This window comes from Mus caroli, unplaced genomic scaffold (assembly GCF_978045245.1).
Source record: "Mus caroli unplaced genomic scaffold, Mus_caroli_1 scaffold_2, whole genome shotgun sequence".
Taxonomy (NCBI): domain Eukaryota; kingdom Metazoa; phylum Chordata; class Mammalia; order Rodentia; family Muridae; genus Mus; species Mus caroli.
Window position 1 is genome coordinate 63,042,899 of NW_028227257.1, and position 23,312 is coordinate 63,066,210.

At 44.1% G+C, this 23,312-nt stretch overlaps 1 protein-coding gene across 1 annotated transcript in view; it reads left to right on the top strand.

Moving 5' to 3' along the window:
* Rasgrp1 (RAS guanyl releasing protein 1) overlaps nucleotides 1-23,312 on the top strand; it is a 63,822-nt gene that overhangs the window by 32,166 nt on the left and 8,344 nt on the right. Inside the window, exons 3-12 of the mRNA XM_021184485.3 lie at nucleotides 5,284-5,389; nucleotides 9,470-9,532; nucleotides 10,848-10,979; nucleotides 12,821-12,974; nucleotides 16,549-16,722; nucleotides 17,565-17,681; nucleotides 19,502-19,777; nucleotides 21,367-21,447; nucleotides 22,337-22,441; nucleotides 23,082-23,191. Coding sequence (XP_021040144.2) covers nucleotides 5,284-5,389; nucleotides 9,470-9,532; nucleotides 10,848-10,979; nucleotides 12,821-12,974; nucleotides 16,549-16,722; nucleotides 17,565-17,681; nucleotides 19,502-19,777; nucleotides 21,367-21,447; nucleotides 22,337-22,441; nucleotides 23,082-23,191 — 1,318 coding nt within the window. The remainder of the gene's footprint in view (nucleotides 1-5,283; nucleotides 5,390-9,469; nucleotides 9,533-10,847; nucleotides 10,980-12,820; nucleotides 12,975-16,548; nucleotides 16,723-17,564; nucleotides 17,682-19,501; nucleotides 19,778-21,366; nucleotides 21,448-22,336; nucleotides 22,442-23,081; nucleotides 23,192-23,312) is intronic.

Sequence of the window (23,312 nt, forward strand, 5' to 3'; positions counted from 1 at the left end):
TGGTAGGGCAGGGACAAGAGACTAAGCCAATGTCATAGAAAAAGGAGAACCAGGAAGGGAGAAGAGGTGACACCCTGTCTAGGTGTACAGAGAAAGTACTTCTCTCTGTTCTTCCCCTAGATTCATCCCTGCCTTCCTTTACTGAGTGAGCCATCCCCTCCTGACCTTACCATTCTCCAGCTCTCACTGCCACAGAAAGCATGTGGGATTCACAAACCACCATGTGGGCATGTCACTGAAGCTGTAGAAGAAAGGGTGTGGGGGCAGGGAAGTGGAGTGTGAAGATGCCTATGAATCTTGGGCAAGAATCCCTAGCATCTTAAAGACAACATTCAAGATCAGGATGGAGCAACCATAACATATAAGAGACTTCTAAAAATCATCAGAATACAAAGGTCATTTTTCTATATTCCGGTTGAGTCCAACTAGGCTTTCTTGCACCATTTCTAGAATATAGAGCCAGAGGGTCAAACATGTTCTTAAAGCACTTGAGTCTGCTTCGCATTTAATACATGAATCCCTTGGACTGACGGATGGCAACACAGCATGCAGCCAGGTATGTAGGAAATTGAAAAGGTTCTGGAATCAAGCAGACTGGGCTAGATCCTTCCCTCTATGCCCCACTGTCTTTTTGATCTAGGACATATTACCCAACCCTTCTACCCTTGAATTTCCTCTCCTGTAAGCTGTGAACTACATGTTGGGTTGTTCTAAGAATTAGAAATCACAATACCATGCTTAGCATAGCCTTGGTCTGCAGAGGACTTTAGTAAACAGGAATCAGTATGCCAGCATACACTTTGGGTAACATCTCCAGACTCCAAGTTCTCTGTGATAGGAATGCTTTCAGCATTGGGTGTGAATAACTTTTCTGCCACCTGTTAAGCCAAATTCTGTTTCTTGTCATGTCTGTCCATCAACTCGGGTGCTACCTTTTGTGATCTCACAGAATGAATCTAAACTTTCTAACAAGTAATATAAAATATTTGAAGACACTTTCCATGACTGTCTAATCTCTGTGGTAAGCCCTTTTAGATCTGTGAATCTTTCCAAAGACCTTGCATGATCTCACTGAGGATACTTCTGGGACCCTTCCATCCTATGTGAATAGCCATGGGAAGATGTTTGCCAGCCATGAGGAAATGTGGGGATAGCAAGTCTTCGGGGCAGACCATCCTGAATAAACTTGTCTGACCATGCTAGTGTGTGCCTCTCATAAGTATAGTGTGTAGCTTCTCCTGCCTTTCACCACGGTGTTGAGGAATATGGACACTACCACTTTTCCCAAGAAAAGCATTTTGTAAATCATATTTGTCAAATGTTGCATTGAAAAGTTTCCCCATAGCTCTCATTGTTTTCGTCATATTGTTATCTTTGTTTCCCCCTCTGTCTGTCTAATGATTCTCCCATGACTTGAAGTTCCTGTCTTTCCACTGTAGACTCAAACACATAACCTGTTTAACCAACAGAATGAGGCAAATGACAGCGGGCCACTTCCCAGCATAGTTTAGGAGGCCATGGATATTCCCATGTTGCTTCCATTGTCCTGTCATCATGACAAGAACCCACTCATACCAGCTTACTGGTCCAAGGAAGCCTTGAGACTTATAGGATCTGGCCCTCAACAAAGGTACCTGTATCAACCAGCACATAGCCAAAGCTATGAGCACATGAGCAAAGACCCGTAGATGCAGGGCATAAGACAAACTTACAGAAAACAGTTCCCATCCTCATTCTATCTTACCAGAATATAAATTTCAAAGAATTTATGGGTGGGACATGTACAAAACCATAATCAAGTTGAACGAACGTTTCATAGGAATGTTTTTACCAAATGGCAAAAGCCAAGTGACTTACCTAAGAGACACAAATCGTCAGGGGGATTCCTATTTGGCATTGTTCATGCTCTTATTTGGCCCATGTTCTTGGAGTACACACCATGTGTCAGCACTCTGACCAGACTCTGAAAATAGACTGGGGGTGGGTGGTGGGGGGATACACAAGACTCAGAACTCAGAAAATCTGTATTCTATTGAAAATGTAGAAAGTTGAACATTTTCAAAGACTAATGGGACAACGAGATCATATGTGCTATGAAGAAATTCAAGCAGACCAATGGCTACATTAGGTAGACAGAGGAAGAGCTTATGAAATGAGACTTATGTGCTATGAAAGATCCAGTGGGGGAAAAGATAGCATTGAGGGCCACAGAAAACGCAAAGGCCATAATCTAGCAGCAGGCTCAGAGTATTTGTAGTAGAAGCAGAAATATAGAAGGAGAAAAGATTTCAAAATGAAGTGAGCCATATTCAAAGAGGCCAGGACATGCAGAGCTCGGCTGGCCACCATAAAGACTATGTAGCTTGGATCATTCTAAGAATGGGACCTGATTTTCCAGGCTTTGGGAGCTGTGTGGAGAAGAGATTGTGGCTGGAAAAGAGCAGAAGGAAGCTGACCAGTTTTCTTGTTGCATCATGGTGGCTACTCTAGAGAGATAGCAAAGCTAGAGAGAAGTGGGAAGGTTACAGGCGTGATTTAGAAACACGACCAAGACTCACTGATGGATCAGGAGTGAGGGAAAGTGAAGAATGGCAAGTGAATTCTAGGTTTAATTTTAATAACTCAGAGGTTGGTTGGTGGTGCCATTTCTGTAGATGACAAAGGGTGGAAGAGAAATAAACCAGAGAAGAAGTCAAGAGTTCTGTCTGGATGAGTTCTCTATGACTTAGGCCTTTGTGGAGATGCTGCTGCTGGACATATCAAGTCTGTGCTCAGTGCTGAAAACAGAAGTTGGCAGATATTCATGTAGAGAGGGTGTTAGTCAGAGCCCAGATTAATTCATCTAGGCAAAGAGTTCACTTTTTTAATTTAAAATTTAAGAAGTTTTCAATTTAAAAAAAAAATGTTAGCAGAAAGAAGTGGGAGGATTAAAGTGTAGCACAAGCTGACATTTAAGAGCTTAGCAGAGGGAGAAGAGACAGAAGAGGAGCCTGAGAGAGACGTGACAGAGTGTGGAGAGATGGAGCCAAGAGAAGAAAGCTTCCGGGAGGAGACTCATCAGTGTGGCTTCGGTTGGACTGAAGACTAACTGATCACGAAGTAAGATGAGGCCAGGGAAGCTAATAAAGTATGGAGCTGGTTGATAACCTTGGAAATTAAATAGTTAGCCTAGTTGTGGTGGCTCATGCTTGGGCTTCCAGCAGTCGGGAAGCTAAGGCAAGAAGATCTCCAGTCCAAGACCAACCTGGGCTAAGCACAGAGATCCTGCAGAACCCAACTATCCAATAAACAGACTTGTGGAGACAGAAGTTGAAATGGAATGGTTGACAAGTGGCTGGAAGAAAAGAGGGGGTGGCCCTGAGATCTTGAAGAAGAGGAAAACATAAATGTAGAGATGCAGCATCAATTTACTTTTGGTTTATGTAGAAAACACAGGAGCACAGTTAAATGTCAGTGGGCATAAAAACCAACAGGGAAAATGTGGATACTGCAGACTCACCAGGGTAAATAAGCTTAGCAGTCTTGTAAAGAGGAGAAGGGAACAGAGAGGAGATGTGGGCTTCCACATGCCCTTCCATGGTAAAGGGGAGGCAGACAATGAGGGCTGTAGAGATCCAGGAAGCACTCGAGTTTTCTCAGTGACATGTGACTTTAAATCAGCATTTGGGGATTCAGGACTTCTGAGACCATATTTTGTACTTACAACTCACTGAACAGAATAAAAATGATCACTACTTTTACAATGTATTTTCAAAAGTATTATAGATGGACAGTAATTCAGATAGATAGATAGATAGATAGATAGATAGATAGATAGATAGATAGATAGATAGATAGATAGATAGAGTCTTAGTTAGGGTTTTATTGCTGTGAACAGACACCATGACCAAGGCAACTCTTACAAGGAAAACTTTTAATTGGGCCTGGCCTACAGATTCAGAGATTCAGTCCATTATCATCAAGGTGAGAACATGGCAGCATCCAAGCCAGCATGGTGCAGGATGAGCTGAGGGTTCTACATCTTCATCTGAAGACTGCTAGCAAAATACTGGCTTCCAGGAAGCTAGGATGAAGGTCTTAAAGCTGACACCCACAGTGACACACCTACTCCAACAGGGCCACACCTTCTAATAGTGCCACTCCCCAAACTGAGCATATACAAACCACCACAGATAGATAGATAGATAGATAGATAGATAGATAGATAGATAGATAGATAGATAGATAGATAGATAGATCTACTTGTGGAGATAAGCATGAAATTGAAAGATGTTACACCAGAACTACTGAACCACCAGCAGTCGTTCCTTAGGTCCAATAAGTTAGGAGATAAGACTGAGAGACCAGAGAACATCTTAGCCATGAGGGACAACTTACTCAGGAGGTAGAAAACAGGTCAAAGCAGAGAGGGATGAGAAAGAAACAACCTGAACTTCTTTCTCCTCCTGTTCCTTGCTGATTGTTTCAAAAGACTAAAGCCAAGTGGAGCCCAGCTAGCAAGTTTTCCTGACTAAAGTGATTCATGGTGAAAGTCAGTGAGTAGACAGGGTAGGAATAAGCAGCACAACCCCTGACATTCCATACCATAGAAACAAAGGCAGTTCTGAAAAGCACACCAAAGGGCATCTTTACCCTCCATGCTACTGTATAGAACACAGCTTGCTACCCAATGGGATGTGGAAATATGCAACTAGTGGTGCTTTTTGCAAATCATCATGGCCCCTCAAAGTCCACCACCACTCTTCATATGTAATGTTTACTTTCATTTCACCACAGGGACCTTAGTAATAGGACAACTTGGACTTCAGGACCCTCGCTTGCGTGTCCAAGGCCAGGAGACAGCCCTAGAAATGCACCCAACTAGCCATGTGCCTTTGTAAAACTTTTCAAAGATATTTATTCTAACTACATATTAATCCTGTGGCTTCCTACTCTGATGCTAGAGAAAGTCCCTCTCAACCCCCAATTGCATAAACGGTGAGTTTCATAAATCCCACAGCTACCTCTGCTTTCCATCTGGATGTAGACTTTATCCTTGGATAAGACACTATCACCTCTATGGCAGCTTGATTCATAATCAATTAGGGATAGGCAAGGGGTACAGGAGGATGGTAAAATCCAGGAGGAAAGACAAGGTGAAGGCTCTGGGCAGCTGAAAGAGATCTGTGTTTGAACAGCCCTAAGCTGTCTGCCCCCTGGAGTTTTGAAAGACAGTCAGGGTCCCACCCCACCCTACCCCCCATCTCTTTTGAGAGACTCACATGCTGTTCTTTGCACTTTCAGATGCGGATGGAAACCTGTGTCGGAATAACCAACTGCTACAAGTCATGCTAACCATGCACCGGATCATCATCTCCTCAGCCGAGCTGCTACAAAAAGTCATGAATCTATATCCTTGGGCATCAGAAAGTATGCCGCTGCTTCAAGTGTGCTTTCATTTTAGTTAATTTGGAATAAACTCGAACATTAAGTGCCTTTAACTATCCCTGTAAGGATGTGGTTGTGTGTTTGAGCAATGGCGTGTGTGTGGTGTGTGTGCACAAATCTGTGTGTTTACACATCTATATGTCTGCACCTGTGTGTGTAGCTTCCTTTAGGTAAGACAATATTATTTATGCAGATTTCTCTGTTTGGTAGATGGTCAAGAAAGTCAATATACAAATGCAAGTAACATTAATGTTGCCTGTTATTTTTTTTAAATCCTTCATTATACATTAGTTGCAAATCATATTCAGGCTGCACAGGGTTGCCAGGACAACTGTGAATCTTGAATGGTGCATTTCTTGAGGGACTTCTTGTGAGTTCTTCAGCCCTCCTGGGCTCTGAGAAAAGGTTTAGCTACATGATCTGTACTACATTGCCTTCTTGGTCTAGACTGTATTACTAACTGTGGGCCACTTAGACCTTGCTCGATGTGGACCTCTGTTGTGGGAAATATTAAAAATTGAACCTGCCAGCTCTCTGCAAGACTTGATCATGCTCCCATGCTCCTGCAACCGTAGCTGCCAACTCTCTGGAGCTAGCCCCCTCAGCATCTGTCTAACTTGTCCTGCGAGCCACTAGTTCCCTCTCTGCTATAATCCCTTGTAACCAGCAGTCCCCATACTCCAGTAGCCAAATAGATCCACCATCCTCACAGTTTAATAACACAGTACCCAATAACCTGGTAAAATCAAGACTCAAGCTTATAGTTAATTAATTAGATTTATGTATCAATAAAATCACAATTTACAAGATGCCAATAAATAATTTCAGAGAAAGTTGATAATGATAACGCTTTAACCCAATTATTATAAGCTTTTGATAACACCATGTCAGCTTCCATTCTTCTTCTCCCTCCTCCTGAGACCTCTCTGTCTCTGTAACTCTTTGCTCTGCCTCCCTTTTCCCTGTCCAATCACAAGCCTCCCCTGCAATAATGTAACTGGACAGGGAAAATCCTATGTCAGACCTCCTGCAGTAGGATATGGACGTTGCCTGCTTTCTCCTTCAAAATGCTGGTGATACTGTGAGCCGTTGTCCTCAAAGGAAAAGTGCAGTCAGAAACATGAAACCAGTTAGCTAGTGCCTGAGGCCCAGGTCTCTGGGGCTGAGTCAGGACATGTGACTGTGCAAATCCTTTTCCAGGAAACACAAGAAACACTACAACCTGGCATAGAAAAAGGAAACACAACAGCCCTTCTCTAAACTGCCATAAAGCTGTATCTTCCATCTCAGAGACCCTTGTATCAGGGTAGAGCGTTGGGAGGGCCACCTAATGAGAGATACTTATGATGAGTAGACACCGCCTCTGCAGAGCGTTTCAAACCAATTCAATCTGTTTTTTTATGACTCTGTGCACCAGCAACTGTGAACAACACCAGCAATTAAGCACTCCTTCCTCAAAATGTGCTGGTCTTGGGACTACATGCACTTGAGTGGCCTCCTTTGGGGCACCACTGGGTGCTGTTTCTGCAGCAACCCCTACACTGCCCGCCCATCACATCCTCCACACTCTACCCCCACCCCTCTGTGCTGTTGCTCAGCCTTTCAGTGGCACCTGCTCCCCAGCCATGACACATTCAAATGTCCCTCATCTAAAAATAAACTCTTAACCCTGTTTCCCCTTTATTCAACTGTTAGGATTAGAAATTTGATGTGAAACCTTCTTAAATAGTCTGCCTTCACAATCTCCAATCTCTACTCCCACTAGCTGCTAAGCATGACTGCAGCTCCTACCCAAGCACTCAGACTTTCCTCTGCTGTTGCTGTGGCCTCGCAGCTGCCAGGTCCAGTGGACTTTGCTCATACCTTACAGAAGCACTGGACATCATGAGGCCTCTGAGGCCTTTCCCCAAGGACTTCTAAACCATACCCTCCCATGCACACACACACACACATACATACACACACACACACACACACACACACAAATACAAATTACAACAAATTCACACAAAACTTCACACATCAAACACAATTAAAATCAAAGCATTCCAGGCTACCACTGGCAAATGAATGAAGACAAAAGTTCAGAAGCCAAGAACAAAGAATGATCGCACATTTCTTTGTTACAGTAAGAAAATATGTAATGTCAACATAAATAACATAAGGCACATTCTTGATACTTTTGAGGTTCTATATTTTAATCAATTTTTTAACTCGGTGAAATGTTTATTCTTTCTTAGTAAAAGGGAAGAATATATACATGCACATGCTCACACATAAACATAAACACACACACCCCTCTTTTGAAAGAGCTAAGATTTCAATGTTAAGTCAAAGTGGCTGGTTTGTTTTGCAGTGTACCCTTCTCCCTTGCTTCCCAGTACTTTGTGCATAGGAGTTGTGTTTTCTACAGCCCTTGGTAGTCCTCATGATAGGAAGCTTCCAAGCATCCTTCACAAAGAGGAAGTCCCTGAGTCCTTGGCTGCTGGGCCATGGCAAAGGCAGCGGGCTCAAGACTGCTGCTTCTTGTTTAGGCAATGGTATTGTTTCCTACAATTGAAAATACAGAGCCAATGCAAAGTTGAAAAGCATACTGGTATGCTAAGAGTAGTTAGGGAAAACAAAAAACACAAGGGGCAAGCTAACAAATACATCTGAATACATAAAATGTTAGCAGGACAAACCAGTCCAGACCTTCCAGAAAACAGTTTATGATAGACAAATGTAAACTTAAAAATTATCTCGGGCCTACAGATTGGTGGAGGACATCATTGTGTGAAACTACCCACAAAAGGTTTCTGAGTGAGAAGACCCTGTGTGCAAGTGTGCTCAGGGGAGAGATCACATGAGGACCTGGGAGGACCTGAGTGTGCACTTGCTCTAATTTCAAGGATATATTTAATAAGAAATAAATATTTTCACCTTTAATTTCCAAATTAGTCCTCTATTTATTAAAATTACACATTTTACCATAATTCTTTGTGTTTTCCAGTTTAGTTTGCTCCCCTTTAAGATTTACATTTTAGGTTTATCTTTCTCGAGCTGTAATTTATCCAATGGGTTAACATTATCTTAGGTATCCTAAAACTGAGCATAAAATAAGTAAGATTTAAACTTAAAACCACTTATCTACTGCACTTAAGTCAAATGTCTAACACTGAAGTTTCAAACCTGTGGGTCCAAGATGCTCAAAGTCATTGAGGTATACATGATTTCAAAATGCACTTAGGCCTTCCTCATTAACACAACACTGTGGTTCTTGAACACTGCCTTTTCTGTGTTTAACTCAACGTTTTCCAAAGGTTTCTAGTAGTTTTACACCTACTGAGAGAGAGCCGATTCCATCCCAGTTACGTGCTCTCAGCTGGTTGTTGCTGGACCCCTCTCACCAGCCCAGCTATAATTCATTGACCTCTGTGTTGCAATTATCCTGTCCCCATTGTTAAAAGAGAAAGAAGCCATAGCCTTGTGGGATAGACAGAGGTAGCTTGCTCTTCAGTATGTTAAGAAGAAAGATGGTAGGTCACACCCGCATTCACCACTGGACTAGAGTTCTCATCTGACTCTTAAATAAACAAATACCCTTGCCCTGTACCTCAAAAGTCATTTAAACACCGGGATGTTCTTCTGTTCTTTCAAAATATTCATAATTATAAAGACTGATACAATGCTCTTTGGTTGTATGTTTTTGTATTGTTCCATGGCTTTGTCTGTCTTGCCAGGTAGTATACAAGGTTAGTCAACTAATGCCTACTGTGTGTGTGTGATGTTCATGGTATTGGTGTTAATTTTCAATGCATTTGAATACATATAGAGAGTTCTCTAAATCAGTGCCTAAATAGTCATGCATACATCAGTTACTAGAACATTTTTAAAAGACAAAAGGGATCTCTTTCTAACTCATTCATTCAGTTGGTCTCCTAGTCACTTGGGCGTATACAAGAGGTAATTTGCCCACATTTTAGGGATTAACTTGGTAAATACTTCCAAAGTATTTTATGGTCTATAATACAGCTTCCATTTTCCTTAACCATGACCCTACATATAAGGATGCCCTGGAAAAGAATTCTCCAGGAGTTTGCCTGAAGATCTGCTATTTTGTCAGGTAATATGTCTGTGATCTGGAGACTGTGTGGCGTGAGATGGGATGAAAAGCTGCTGCCTACAATGTGTCACCTGCTGGTCCTCCCTACCTTTCCCTCCCAGCCTTGTGTAGGCTTCCTCACACTGATGGCTGCCTCTGACACTAAACTGCCTTGACATTGTATTCTGCCTCTGACACTGTATTCTGCCTCTGACACTGTAGTCTGCCTCTGACACTGTATGCTGTCTCTGACACTGTAGTCTGCCTCTGACACTATAGGCTGCCTCTGACATTGTAGGCTTCCTCTGACACTGTAGTTTGCCTCTGACACTGTATGCTGCCTCTAACATTGCAAGCTGCCTTTGGACACTGATGGCTGCCCCTGGACAACAAAGACCTTAGTACTGGAAAGTCAGCCAAACAGTGGATTTCCTCCAGTGTACCTGTGCTTAAGATTTTTTATTCTTATTCCTCTTAGATTTATGAATTTGCATCAAGAGAAGGATAAAAGGATAATCAAGGGTCTATGTTTTCTTCTTTATTTTATACTTAGTTATTGTGGTGATATAGCTCATTGAACATTTTAAAAATTCTGAAAACAATATAATAAACACTCACAACCAGCTACTATTTTGTATGTATCCTTCATGAAGTTCTTTTTTCCTGGTTTCATTTTTTAGTATTTCTTGCTAATATTTTTTAAGGTGACATAAAGTTGGTGGGGTTTATGATGGCATTTTGAAACATAAATGTTCTTTTCACTGCTTTCTGCTTACACACTCCTATCCCTCCATCACCTTGCTTAGGCACACATTTAATCCCAGCATGTGGGAGACGGAAGCAAGCAGATCTCTGAGTTCAAGGCCAGCCTGGTCTACCAAGCAAGTGCCAGGACTTCCAGAGCTACACAAAGAAACCATGTCTCAAACAACAACAACAACAAAAATAGCTTTTGCTTAGCTTTCTGTTGTAAAGCCTTCTCTCTAGTTTTTACAGGTTATGATAAACATGATTTTTCATAGTTATAATAACATGTAATAAAAACATACTTTACAGATACACACACCATTTTTGGATAATAGTTTGCGTACACGGCCATGTCTGGGTTCTTTCTGATGATATGCCTTCTTTTCTCGAGTCAATTTGTGTGTGGAGACACCGAAGCCTGCTAGATGGTTTTCTTCCCTCCCTGGAGCCCTCTACCCCCGGATCTTTTGCTATGGGACAAATCTCACTCTGTCTTCTGAGTGCTTTTTTTGTAGACGCAGATTCCTCTGGGAATCTGCCCAACTGTGAGGCCCAGGGCTCAAGGCTCTTTCTTCTTCCTTCCTTGTAGGTATTGGATAACAGAATTCTGGATCATGTTCAAAATGGATGCCAGCTTGACCAGCACCATGGAAGAGTTCCAAGACCTGGTGAAAGCCAATGGTGAAGAGACCCACTGCCACCTCATCGACACGACGCAAATGTGAGTGTCGAGGTTCTCGTGGGTCCTTCGAAACCACATTCCTCCAGTAACCAGAGCTACAATGCTGGGCCTCTCACTGCCTCCACCTCCAAGAAGCTCAGACAGACAAGTTCCATGGGAGCCCCACCAACAATAACTTGACATTTAACAGAAAAGCAGAGAGGCCACGGAGTGAGGAAGTTGCAGGGGGTGGAAGCAAAGAGCAGAAGGAGCCAGACCTGACTAGAAGATAGCCAGACCTGACTAGAAGATAGCCATCCCACGAGAAAAAAAGCCTACATCTGGGCTAGGGTCTCTTTAGTAGTTAGGTCAACAAGCAACCCTGAACTTACATGGACCAGGAAATATTACAGAATGTCTCACGCAGAGATTTAGAACATTCACAGATATCTGTGAGAGACCGTTCGACTCCCTGAGCTTCAAGGGAACTGGGTTATATTTCACATCATTCTTTGAGTTCCTTATTCACACAGTTGGCTCACTCTGGAAAATGAGCCCAACTTAATTTGGGGAAGGAGGGCATACATATTACATGCTGGGGTTTTTATGTGTGGTCAATTGTTTTGCAATAATACAAACTCCCAAAAATACAGAGTTCTCGAACTGCAACACTGGAGAGATCAATTCACCCAAACTCCTGGTTTTGCCTGTGGTCTATGACTAACAGGCCCAGGTCTGTGAATGGTCTTATCCATCTATTTATCGCTGCCATCTATTTTGACGCAGCTCAGAGAACTCGCGGCAGCATTGTAACTGCCCTCTAAGCCTTGCTTATGGTATCCATGCACAAAGAGATGTTTTCAAAGCCACATCCCCCCAATCCCAAATCCAACTGTTCATCTGTTTGGTCTTCTGTTCTCCTCTGCTTGGAATTATATAACTTGGTAGATAAAAGAACTTTTTTTTTACCCAAAAATATCAGCCTTTTCATTTTAAAGATGAAAACCCTAGAGCCCAGGGCCACTTGAAAACCTCAGTCTTCTGTCCTAATATTTCCTCTCAGGATGTCTTTCACTGTGCATTCTTTAGAATTGTTAATTGAGGCTATTTCCTGACCTGGTATATTTAAGGAATCATGAGTTGTGTTTTCCTTTGCCAGGCATTTGAGAGTCGTGAGTGCAGGTGGGGAAGAGGTCTATAGAATTTGTATCCTTTTCCAAGCTTAAAACCAGGGAATCTTTGTGTCAAGAGTCAAGGCCTTCAGCAATGCCTGTTTAGAAACCCAAGCCTTCACCCTGCTGCCTTTCAAACCTGGCTGCTATCCTCTGCTTAGTGTGGAACTGAAACTAAGAAAGACTCTGGGGTGGGGAATAATTGGGTCATTCTAGGGTCAGTTAATTTATATGGTCATTTCTGTAACTGGGGACTTCGGAGAGAAATGACTTGTTTCTGCCCAGTATGACCACATGTTGCCTGCAATTTCTTGAGGCATGCTGTCTTCTCCCTATTCTTTTCTGAGATATTCTGGCATAAAAATTAGCTCCCTCTTACGATTTCCACCAACAGTCCCATAACCCTAGCAGGAATAATGGAGCAAGGAGAGACATGGAAGGAGTAGACATACTAAGGTCAGAGGAAGAGTCAGGAACAGGACCTAAAAATGCCTCTTTCCCACTGCCCTCCTGTCTCTCTTGCTGCATCCAAAAGACTCATTTCTTTGAATGATTATCAGGAAAAGCAAGATGGAGTGGGGGAAACTCCATTAATGCATCGTTTTTTGCCGAATGGAGCTTGCTAACTATGCTTTGGGAATTCTGTGGGTAACGCTAGTGTGCTTTCTCGGGAAAATCGCTTGTGACTGATTCTTGCTTTCTTCTCCCTTTCTTATTTACTCACAAAAGTAATTCTCGAGACTGGTCCAGGAAACTGACTCAGAGGATAAAATCGAATACTAGCAAGAAGCGCAAAGTGTCCCTGCTTTTTGACCATCTGGAACCTGAAGAACTGTCTGAACACCTCACCTACCTTGAGTTCAAGTCCTTCCGACGGATATCTGTACGTAGACAAGGGGCAAGAGGAAAGCTACTCCAGGGAACTTAGGAATATGAGCAGAGAAAGTCAGCAGCCAGTTTCCCACTAACCCAGTGTGATGCTCTCCTTGGCATAGCGCTGAAAGACTTCCCTCTCAGGCATCCTGGGTCTGGAAACCCAAGGCCATTAGAATTCCTTTGGCTGCCCATGCCCTCCTTCCCCATCCCACATCCTCCAAGCCTACACACCACTCCAGTATTCACTCAGCCTATCAAGCTATGGCACTGGGAGATTCACATGATATACTGCATGCATGCTTATATGAGGGCACACATACCCTTCACCCCTGACCATTGTTAGACTTTTAGGAAATTGTTATGTAACCTTTACCAAAATGAAGAAGAAGAAGAAGAAGAAGAAGAAGAAGAAGAAGAAGAAGAAGAAGAAGAAGAAGAAGAAGAAGAAGAAGAAGAAGAAGAAGAAGAAGAAGAAGAAGAAGAAGAAGAAGAAGAAGAAGAAAAGAGAGAGAGGGAGGGAGGGAGGGAGGGAGGGAGGGAGGAAGGAAGGAAGGAAGGAAGGAAGGAAGGAAGGAAGGAAGGAAGGAAGGAAGGAAGGAAGGAAGGAAGGAAGGAAGGAAGGAAGAAAGGGAAAATAAAAGATGAAATGGGAATAGGCTTCCTAAGAGTCGGAATTCCAAGGTAGGCTTCAAATGGCTCTGGGAGCTCCTAAAGCTAAAGCTGATGTGACCAATTTATTCCAAAACAAACCTAAATCCCTAATATGGTGCTGTCTTAGTCAGGGTTTCTATTCCTGCACAAAAATCATGACCAAGAAGCAGTTGGGGAGGAAAGGGTCTATTCAGCTTACACTTCCCACATTGCTGTTGATCACCAAAAGATGTCAGGACTGGAACTCAAGCAGGTCAGGAAGCAGGAGCCGATGCAGAGGCCATGGAGGGATGTTCTTTACTGGCTTGCTCAGCCTTCTCTCCTATAGAACCAGGACTACCAGCCCAGAGATGGCACCACCCACAAGGGGACCTCCCCCCGCTTGATCCTTAATTGAGAAAATGTCTTGCAGCTGGATCTTATGGAGGCATTTTCCCAACTGAAGCTCCTTTCTCTGTGATAACTCCAGCCTGTGTCAAGTTGACACAAAACTAGCCAGTACAGGTGCCAACATGGCCAGCATTATCATATTTCTAGAAGCAAACTATGCTAACTCACACTGTTGGTGTAGCCAAGCAGAGCAAAGAGAGATGAAGGGAAAATGATTCAGCATCCCCATCAACAGCAGGGAGAAGTCACAGCACATCCTGTTCTCACTGTAGTTTTCACAGCTGACTCTACAGGACACCAAAGAATACTATTCCACACAAGTGAACTTGTCACCCACCCAAGAGAACTTGCCGCCACGTTAGATGCAGCAAGCTGTTGGTGGCCAATGTGCTTTCCTGAAGCACAACACGCTTATTAAACACAGGCTGGTTCCCTCCCACACACAGGTACTGTCTTCAGTTTTGCTCTGACACCAAACAGTACTGCACTGCCTGACCTAGAATGACCTGGACTCCCAGGTGTAGGATGGAGGGCCAGGGGGTGACGAGCAAGGTCTGCACAGCTTATTAGGGTTGGAGCTCATGCGTCCCAATCACTCAGCACCAACTTATTGAGCCTGACTGTGTGTGGATGGAAAAATGCAAATCAGATCACAGTGATTATGTCATAACTTCTCCCATAACAGTGATACTCTGTCATCGCCCAACCAGGAGCCCAGCAGCTTCCACTTGGGACTGTCCCCAAACACTCTTCTGGGCTAACTACCCAGATTCCTCGTAGGCATCCCTCAGAGTGCTGGGCCCCGTTGTGAAGCTTCAGCTGGGGGTTTTTCCATTTAACCCACCCCGCCAGTCCCAAAGCTAGAGAGATGGCCCTTGAAAAGAGACCATTATCCCACTGGAAATCAGAGTTGTGCTGGAGACCCTGGCAGAGCAGCCCCTGGCCTGTGTGGTGTCTGCTTTAGGCCAGTGCTCAGCTGCGGCAGGCAGAAGTGATCATCAGTGTGAGACTGAATCAGAGCCAGCATCTCTGGGTTGAACAGTGTTCTATTTACAAATAAAAGCTTCAATATCTTTTGAGTGGCCCTGCCCCCTCTTAGAAGGCTATTTCAACAGACTCTTACTTGCTTTTGTTCTTCCTCAAACAATAGTTTTCCATCCAATATAAAGCTGCAGGAAAATGTATCTCTGCTGTGATTTCTTTGTTTAACACTTTCTGGGAGGATTATTTTACAGAGATAGTTCTCTCTTTAAAAAGAAAAGTAAGACAAATAGGTTGAACATGTTTCTAGTGAGAAGGAATATAATGTATTCATTGGAGCGAGGGTGACAGCTTCCTCTTAGAGCAAGGAAGACCTTTGCTTTCTGTAGCAGTCTCACAGTTTTTCTCAAGATCCTTCTGTCCTGCTCAGATGCGTCTGCCCACCAGCAGTCACAGCAGGTGGAGATTGAATAATGCACATCTGTTTTATTTTGGCTGGGCATGTATTTAGGGAGGATACACACACACACACACACACACACACACACACACACACACACCTTAACAAAGCTAAAGTCTATTTTCCACCATACTACAAGTCTAGCAGGTATCAGTAGAGGCTGATTGGAGTGGTCAGTCTTCACCTAACTGAGAACTCCCATCACCTCCAGAGCAATAGAAAGGGAGAGTGGCAAGGTGTGCATTGGTGCTTAGGTCAGCCTTGATGCTTCGAGAACATCCTCCAAGTTATTTCACCTGCCCACACTGGATTTCAAAGTACACAGTTCAGCAGAGCATCAGAGCCCCCATAGGAGAATCCCTGGAGAGTAGGTTCTTCTTTACTGTTGAAGCTAAGAGCTACTTGGGGCAGGGGCATGGCAGATATAACCATCTCATAGGCCAGACTGTCCAGAATACTTAAGCCTCACACACGTAGTCCCATTGTCATCCATAGTTAGGAAAGCATGGCCACTCTGTGATTAGTTAGCCATGTTTCACATATCCTTCTCACTCGGCTTCTGCTCAAGTTTGTGAGTACGAGGTAGTTCAGACAGGCTAGTGTTAGCATGCAAATTCTCCTATTAGCACTACCTCCCATTTGTGTAGCCCCATGAAGAATGGAAGTTCTTCCATACTGTGTGTTATCTTGATGCTTACAGCAGGTTCATGTACTAGGCAAGCAGGCTTTATGATCACAGATTTTTAGATAGCAGGTGGAGAGATAAATTGTGTTCTTGAACTGTGTTCTTAAACTGAAGATTCAGATAACCATTTTCTAATATGGTGTATTCTATTCAGAAAGGAAAGAAAACTGTCTAGTCAAGTATGCCAATCAATGTGTACTCATCCCTGTATGCCAAATGGACTTGATGTAGGGAGGCCGGATATGATCTCCCTCCCATCATTCTTTTGGCCTGGTAGAAAAGGTATCAGGAAGGCATCCATAGCCTTGTTTGCCAATACCAGTTCCCAGCCACCACTGAGCAGAGCTGATGTGCCTTTCAGAACTCCAAGAATACCAGTGCTCCATTCTGATGGTTGTCTTTTTTTCCATCCAGTTCTCTGATTACCAAAATTACCTTGTAAATAGCTGCGTAAAAGAGAACCCCACCATGGAGAGGTCCATTGCCCTGTGCAATGGCATCTCCCAGTGGGTACAACTGATGGTTCTCAGCCGTCCCACTCCGCAGCTCCGGGCAGAGGTCTTCATCAAGTTCATCCATGTGGCTCAGGTGAGTGGTTGGACTGAGACCTTCATCCTAGGCCATGAGGTGACTGACTTATCCCTGAACCCAGTCTGAGTTACGTTCCTTCTGACCCACAGTGGGCTTTGTGCATCTTCTGTGGTTTCCTGCATTCTCACCCAAGAGCAACATGGAAGGCCACAACAGGCCACCTCGAGATCAGGATCCAGCTCTTTGGTGTTTTTCAGGACACACTTTATTTTTTCATAACTAGCCACGTGGGCAATTCTCAATTTCACTGAAGCCAGACCAGCCTGAGTTGTTTTAGGGTCTAGGTTCAAGGCTCTGCTGGATGGCATACTCAATTTTTAAGGGACAGATATTCAAACTTCTCTTCCCCAGCTGTTACCCTTTACCAGCACATGCATCTCACAGGGGAATAACATCTTTACCTTAATAATAGGCCTGGCAATAGGATACAGGCAATATGCTTGTGATTATTATGTTTTCCAATTCTGGATTGTCTACAAATCCAGTTCTCCAAGTTTGGAAATGGTCCACCTGCTCTATTACTCATTAAAGACAGACTAGACAGTGTCCAAAGCCTACCTTTAGTCTAGGGAACTATAATTTATGGGGTTGTGCCCAGAAGTTTTTGTTGAATATGTTCTCAATAATTCTTGGAAATCAATAATTTAGATGGTAGTCCAAAGATCAGATGTAACAAAGAGGGGCGTGTGACATCCCTGCTGATCTTGCTATAGTCTGGAGAGAACTGTTAGTCTAACTCTATGGAAAATGTAGAGAATAGAGATGTCAGCTTCTAAGCACTGCCATGTAATGACACGTACAATGAATGATTCTGCTGTCATCTGTCCTATGTATCACAGAAACTCCACCAGCTACAGAACTTCAACACGCTGATGGCTGTGATTGGGGGACTGTGTCACAGCTCCATCTCCAGGCTTAAGGAGACAAGTTCACATGTCCCACATGAGATCAATAAGGTCAGTGAGCTGTCTTCTCTGGGGCCATGAGGGCCACACATCTCTTGTCAACAAGGTTTGGGGCCAAGGAGGCAAATTCCAAGAAAAATCAGGATGGATGAGTCACAGACCTGAGAGTGTGTGCGGTCCCAGTATCACTGTGCCCCTCCCTGCCAGGCCACTTAAAATAATGTGTGCCTCTTTCCTGTGACTACAAGGTGTCAGAAGTTCGGTTACCATCCTTGTCATTGACTTCCTTACCCAGCTCTCCTCACTTTAGAATTTTTTTCCCAAAAGGAATAGAAACTCAGTTGCTTAAGGAGTGCATTTTACACAGTGGCTGCCTGGAAGACCGGCTTACCGGAACACTTGCAGACTGTCTGGACACTTGCATTTCAGAGCTGGAGATATATTCATTAGTTACAGTATTGTTGGGAAGAACCCTATCATTGAACTGCACCCCCTGCCATTTGCTGCAGTTTTATGACGCCTTTAGTTGGGTGGCATCTCATGCACTGTCCCACGTTCTTAGATAGATGTCACAGGATATGCTTTAACCTCTTATGACAGAGAGCTGTTGGTGTAAGTACCACTCAGCATGTCATAGTGAGCCATGCATGGCATGGGCTAGCCGATGATGAGATCAATAAGGTCAGTGAGCTGTCATCTAATGGCAGGGGACTTTACTATCCACAAACAAAACCAGCCTACACTGGAAGAGGACTCTTTTTAGAGAACTATTTCCAGGTCTCACTGTCCCTGTCCATCTATCCCATGTATCCATCCTCCTTTCAAGGAGTCCCTTTTGTTTCTGCTTTCATTGCCATGCGGGGCCCGTGAGAAGCCTTTCTTCTATGGCTGGGCAAACAGAGATATTTTTGGTCATCCCCTAACATTCCCTAACACACTGAAGGATCATGTATGTATCAGAAGGCATGGAAACAGTAATAAAAATTACTATGCCCTACATTCTGCCATCCATCCCACCTTGTGAGTTCAAATAGCTCACACTCGCCAGCAGTGTTGGACAAAGGGGTGATGAGGGAGCTCTCTTGCTGTCTCAGAATGACTGAGTGGGCACAGCCTATGTCTGTACTTCTTCACTGTACAGAGACAGTTCTTGTTAGACACAATCCTATTAAAAGAATTTGATATCATGTCTAATATGGTTATTTCATGGGAAAACATGTCTGGCAAGGTCATTCCACATCTTTGCTTCTGAAAACGTAGGCATTATTGTGCTCTGACGATAGAGATCTATGACTGACATGAACCTGGTGTGTTTGAAAAGAATGTATCTGGCCACTCCCTCCAGACACAGGCCTATCTTGAGCCACAGAATAGTAACCTGCACTACACTATTGCAGCTCCCCCAAATGAAACACATCCTTTCCCAGGCCAGCAGCAAAGGTGGCACCTGCTGACCTCATGTGCCAACTCAGTGCAATGCTTCTGGGATCTTTTAAGGGCACCAGGGAGGGCAAATCATGGTTTGGGGTTAGGAAAAGCACTTATATACTATATAGTCATATGCCTTTAGGTGTTGTGTCATGTGCTTATATTAGTCCTAAAACTAAATCCCTTGTAATATAAAATAAAACCCTATTTAAATTAAACTATGTAGTGATATTGAAGAACACATACTTTGTTTATGACTATCCTCTGACATTTGATGTAGCTGGAGTTTTAGTTGGGGAGTTGTAGTAGATACTAACTAGATGTATCACTCACTATCCAACATATGAGAGATGAAGTAAAATCGTGGTAGGTATAAGAGTGGCTGCTACAGGCAGTATACTAGGCCCTGCGGGTGCCAGTGACCGATCTGCTCTGTTTTGTAGGTTCTGGGTGAGATGACTGAACTGCTGTCCTCCTGCAGAAACTATGACAACTACAGGAGAGCCTATGGGGAGTGCACCCACTTCAAAATCCCCATACTGGGTGTGCACCTCAAGGACCTCATATCCCTGTATGAAGCCATGCCCGACTATCTGGAAGATGGGAAGGTGAACGTCCAAAAGCTCCTGGCCCTTTACAATCATATCAATGAATTGGTCCAGCTGCAGGAGATGGCCCCACCATTGGATGCCAACAAGGACTTGGTGCATCTGCTGACGGTGAGATTCCCATGGGAGAATAACTGCTAAGACTAGCTATAAACTAGGGGGCTGGAGGGGGTGGAGAGGAGGGAGGATTCTGCTTTCCTTCTCATATACTAACTGCAGAGTAGAGCCACCATCTCCTCCTTATGGACAGGATATAGAGGTACAAAGATCAACTACACAGAGGAGTTGGCATTATTAAGTAACAGTGACCTCAACTTAGACTCAGGTTGGGGAAGGTGACCCAGGAGACCAACTTTGTTTTAAGCAGTAGGTTTTGCAGAATTCTAGGGGTCTTCTACTACTCCTGCAAAAGCTGTCCCTAAGCTTTCAAGATGGAGCTGACCACACGTGGAGACAGGGTACTCTCATAAAATACAGTAAGGAAGGAGAAAAAAACTAGTCAAACAAAACAAGAAGAAAATGAGTTGTTCTTTGGGTCCTGCTACCTTCAGCTTAGATCTCTGTGCCTGGAGACATTCCAGCCAAGGGCAGGTGTGGGGAGTGGAGATCTGGGTTTGTAGTGGGTATGGGGTGAAATCAGCTGTACTTCCTTCCAAAGCTGTGATGCTTCAGTGTGCCAGCTGCATGAACACGGGCCTGTACTCTCCAAGTCTACTCCCTACAGCCTAGGAGGTGGTTCAAACTTCTCCTGTTCCAATATCACAAGTTGAAACCTGCTTCTATGTGCAGAGTGGCAGGGAGGATGACTGCAGTCTCCTCCCACCTGCCGGAGCACTCTGGTGGTACCACAGGCTCCAGTCTCAGCTCAGGCCCCATTCTTTAATCACCCCTTTTTCTTTAATCAAGTGACTTTGGCAAGTCTCAGACACAAACATCAACTCTACACAGAAACATAGACAGTAAATCTCAATTTAAATAGACCATCTTGGAACTTTGTCAGTATTTAAAGAATATTCTAACAAGAAAGAATTACTGTGTTCCCTATTAAAATAGCTGGTATCATACTAGCCAAACTTTGTGGATCTTATTTTTTTTATTTTACTGAGAGAGAGAGAGAGAGAGAGAGAGAGAGAGAGAGAGAGAGAGAGAGAGAGAGAGAGAGAGAGAGAGAGAGAGAGAGAGAGAGAATGTATGTATGTAGACCATGGTGCAACAACTATGGATGTTAGAAAACTACCTTATGGAGTCATTTCTCTTCTTCCAGCTTTATGTGGGTTCCAGGAATTTATCTCAGGTCACAGCAAGTGACTTTACCTGCTATGATATCTTAGTGGGTTTTAAAAACAAACTGCTGGGTCTGAAGAGATGGCTCACTGGTTAAGGACACCCATTGCTCTTACAGAAGCCCATGGTTCAATTCCCTGCATCCACATGGTGGTTCACAAAGATCAGTGACTCCTGTTCCAGGGACTCTAATGTCCTCTTCTGAGCTCTGCAGAGACAAAGCAGGCACATGGTACACATACACACATGCAGATAAAACACTCGTGCATAAAATAAAATGGATCAAACTAAAAACAAACAAACAAAATGCCAAGCAGCAAGAAGATGAACCACTGGAAAATTGAACCAAGACAGAAACCTCAGTTGTGGGAAAGGCAGTGTCCCAGCAATTGACAGTGTTCTGCTTCAACCTGCAGTTATCCCTGGATCTATACTACACAGAAGATGAAATTTATGAGCTTTCCTACGCCCGGGAGCCGAGGAACCACAGAGCTCCGGTGAGTTTCTCATCCTAAGACTCTTGAGTGTGGCAGGGTTCTAAAGGCTCATCGGGTGCCTTCTCCACTGGCCTTCCACTGCCAGTACATTGTTTCTGGTGTGTGCTTAGCTTTATGCAAATCACAGAGAAAGCTGCTCAACGTACATGTGACATACCGTTCTTATCCATAAACAACTTATGGTTTAGAGGGAGGGACTGCTGTGTGGAAAGTAAATGATGGAATACCTAAAGAGGGTCAGAATGGTACAATCTACCAGGGACTTATAAACGAGAGGAGGCTGGACCCATGGGGGGCCCACAGAGAAACACCAACCAAAGAGCATGCATAGACCAGACCTAGGCCCCCTGCACAGATGTGGCAGATGTGCAGCTTGGTGTTCACATGGATCCTTTAACAACTGGAGCGGGACTATCTCTTATTCAGACTCTGTTGCTGCCTTTGGGTCCCTTTCCCTAGCTAGCTGGGCTGCCTTGTCTGGCCTCAGTGGGAAAGGATGCCCTTAGTCCTGATGCAACCCAATGTGCCAGGGCTGATTGATACAGGGCAGGACAGGGGTCCATCTTCCCCAAGGAGAATGGGGCGGGGGCATGGGAGAAGAGCGTGAGATGGAGGGGACTATGATTGGGATGTAAAGTGAACAAATAAATTAATGAAAAGAAAAATGGGAGGAGGCAGTGATGTGGGGCACAGTGTTGTCTGCCTCCAGGTAAAGTGTGCCCAGGTCTCTCTCCTAAGACTGGGTCATGATGACTGCCTCTGGGGGTCATGAAGAAGCACTTTAGGAACCTGTTCTTTTTCTGCTGCTACAGCACACAGTCAGGTATCAGGAAAGGAAAGAGCCCTGTTACCCTGGATTAGTCACAAGGATTTTCCTATTCCATTTTAGCCACTGACACCTTCGAAGCCACCAGTTGTAGTAGACTGGGCCTCTGGAGTGTCTCCCAAACCTGACCCGAAGACCATCAGCAAACACGTCCAAAGGATGGTGGATGTAAGTACCTGTTTCAACAGGCAAAATCCTGATATGGACTGCTTTAATATTAGGTGGTAGGGAAGAGAATGGGCCAGAGACACAAAGGTGAGAAGGCAGGGTCTAGGAACACAGAGCTGCTTCACTCCACACACGTAGAAGATTTCAGAGGAAACGGCAAAGCCCTGGTTTTCCAGTAGGATGGAATTGCCTTGCTTAAACACTCTTGCATGGGAACGTATGTTTAAAAGTTATCAGTGGGTATGGGGCAAATGTCAACATACAATAATGCTAACCAGGAGAATAGGAAACCTGGTACTGTTTGGCTCTGCTAACTCATGAGGAGGGGGTTCCATTTGCATGAGGCGGTCTTTATACTTGAGTCACCCTTGCAGAACAATGAGGAGCACAGGATTCAAGGAAGGGAGCACATTCAATTAGGCTACTCTCTGAGCTTCCTAGAGAAGGGGACAGGCCCTGCAGGGAGGGCAGAGTGGAGGGAGAACTGACCCATGCTCTACACAGTGCAGTAGCTGTGTGCAGTAGCCACCTGGATAGCCCTGTAGTGGCTGGGACAGCAGAGGCCGGGGATGTGTCCTGATTGAGGGATGACTGGCTTCTCTTCAGTAAATAGAAGAAATTCTTTTTTTTTTTTCCCTAGTCTGTCTTTAAGAACTATGATCTCGACCAGGATGGATATATCTCTCAGGAGGAATTTGAGAAGATCGCTGCAAGCTTTCCATTTTCCTTCTGTGTGATGGACAAAGACAGGTGAGGCACAGCATGTGAGACTGTGAGGGGTCACTACAGAACTCACAGATGCATGGGCTGTGCATCCATGCTGGAAAGAGCGAGCCGCCACCAAGTGAAGGCCTCTCTCCCATAGTCTGAG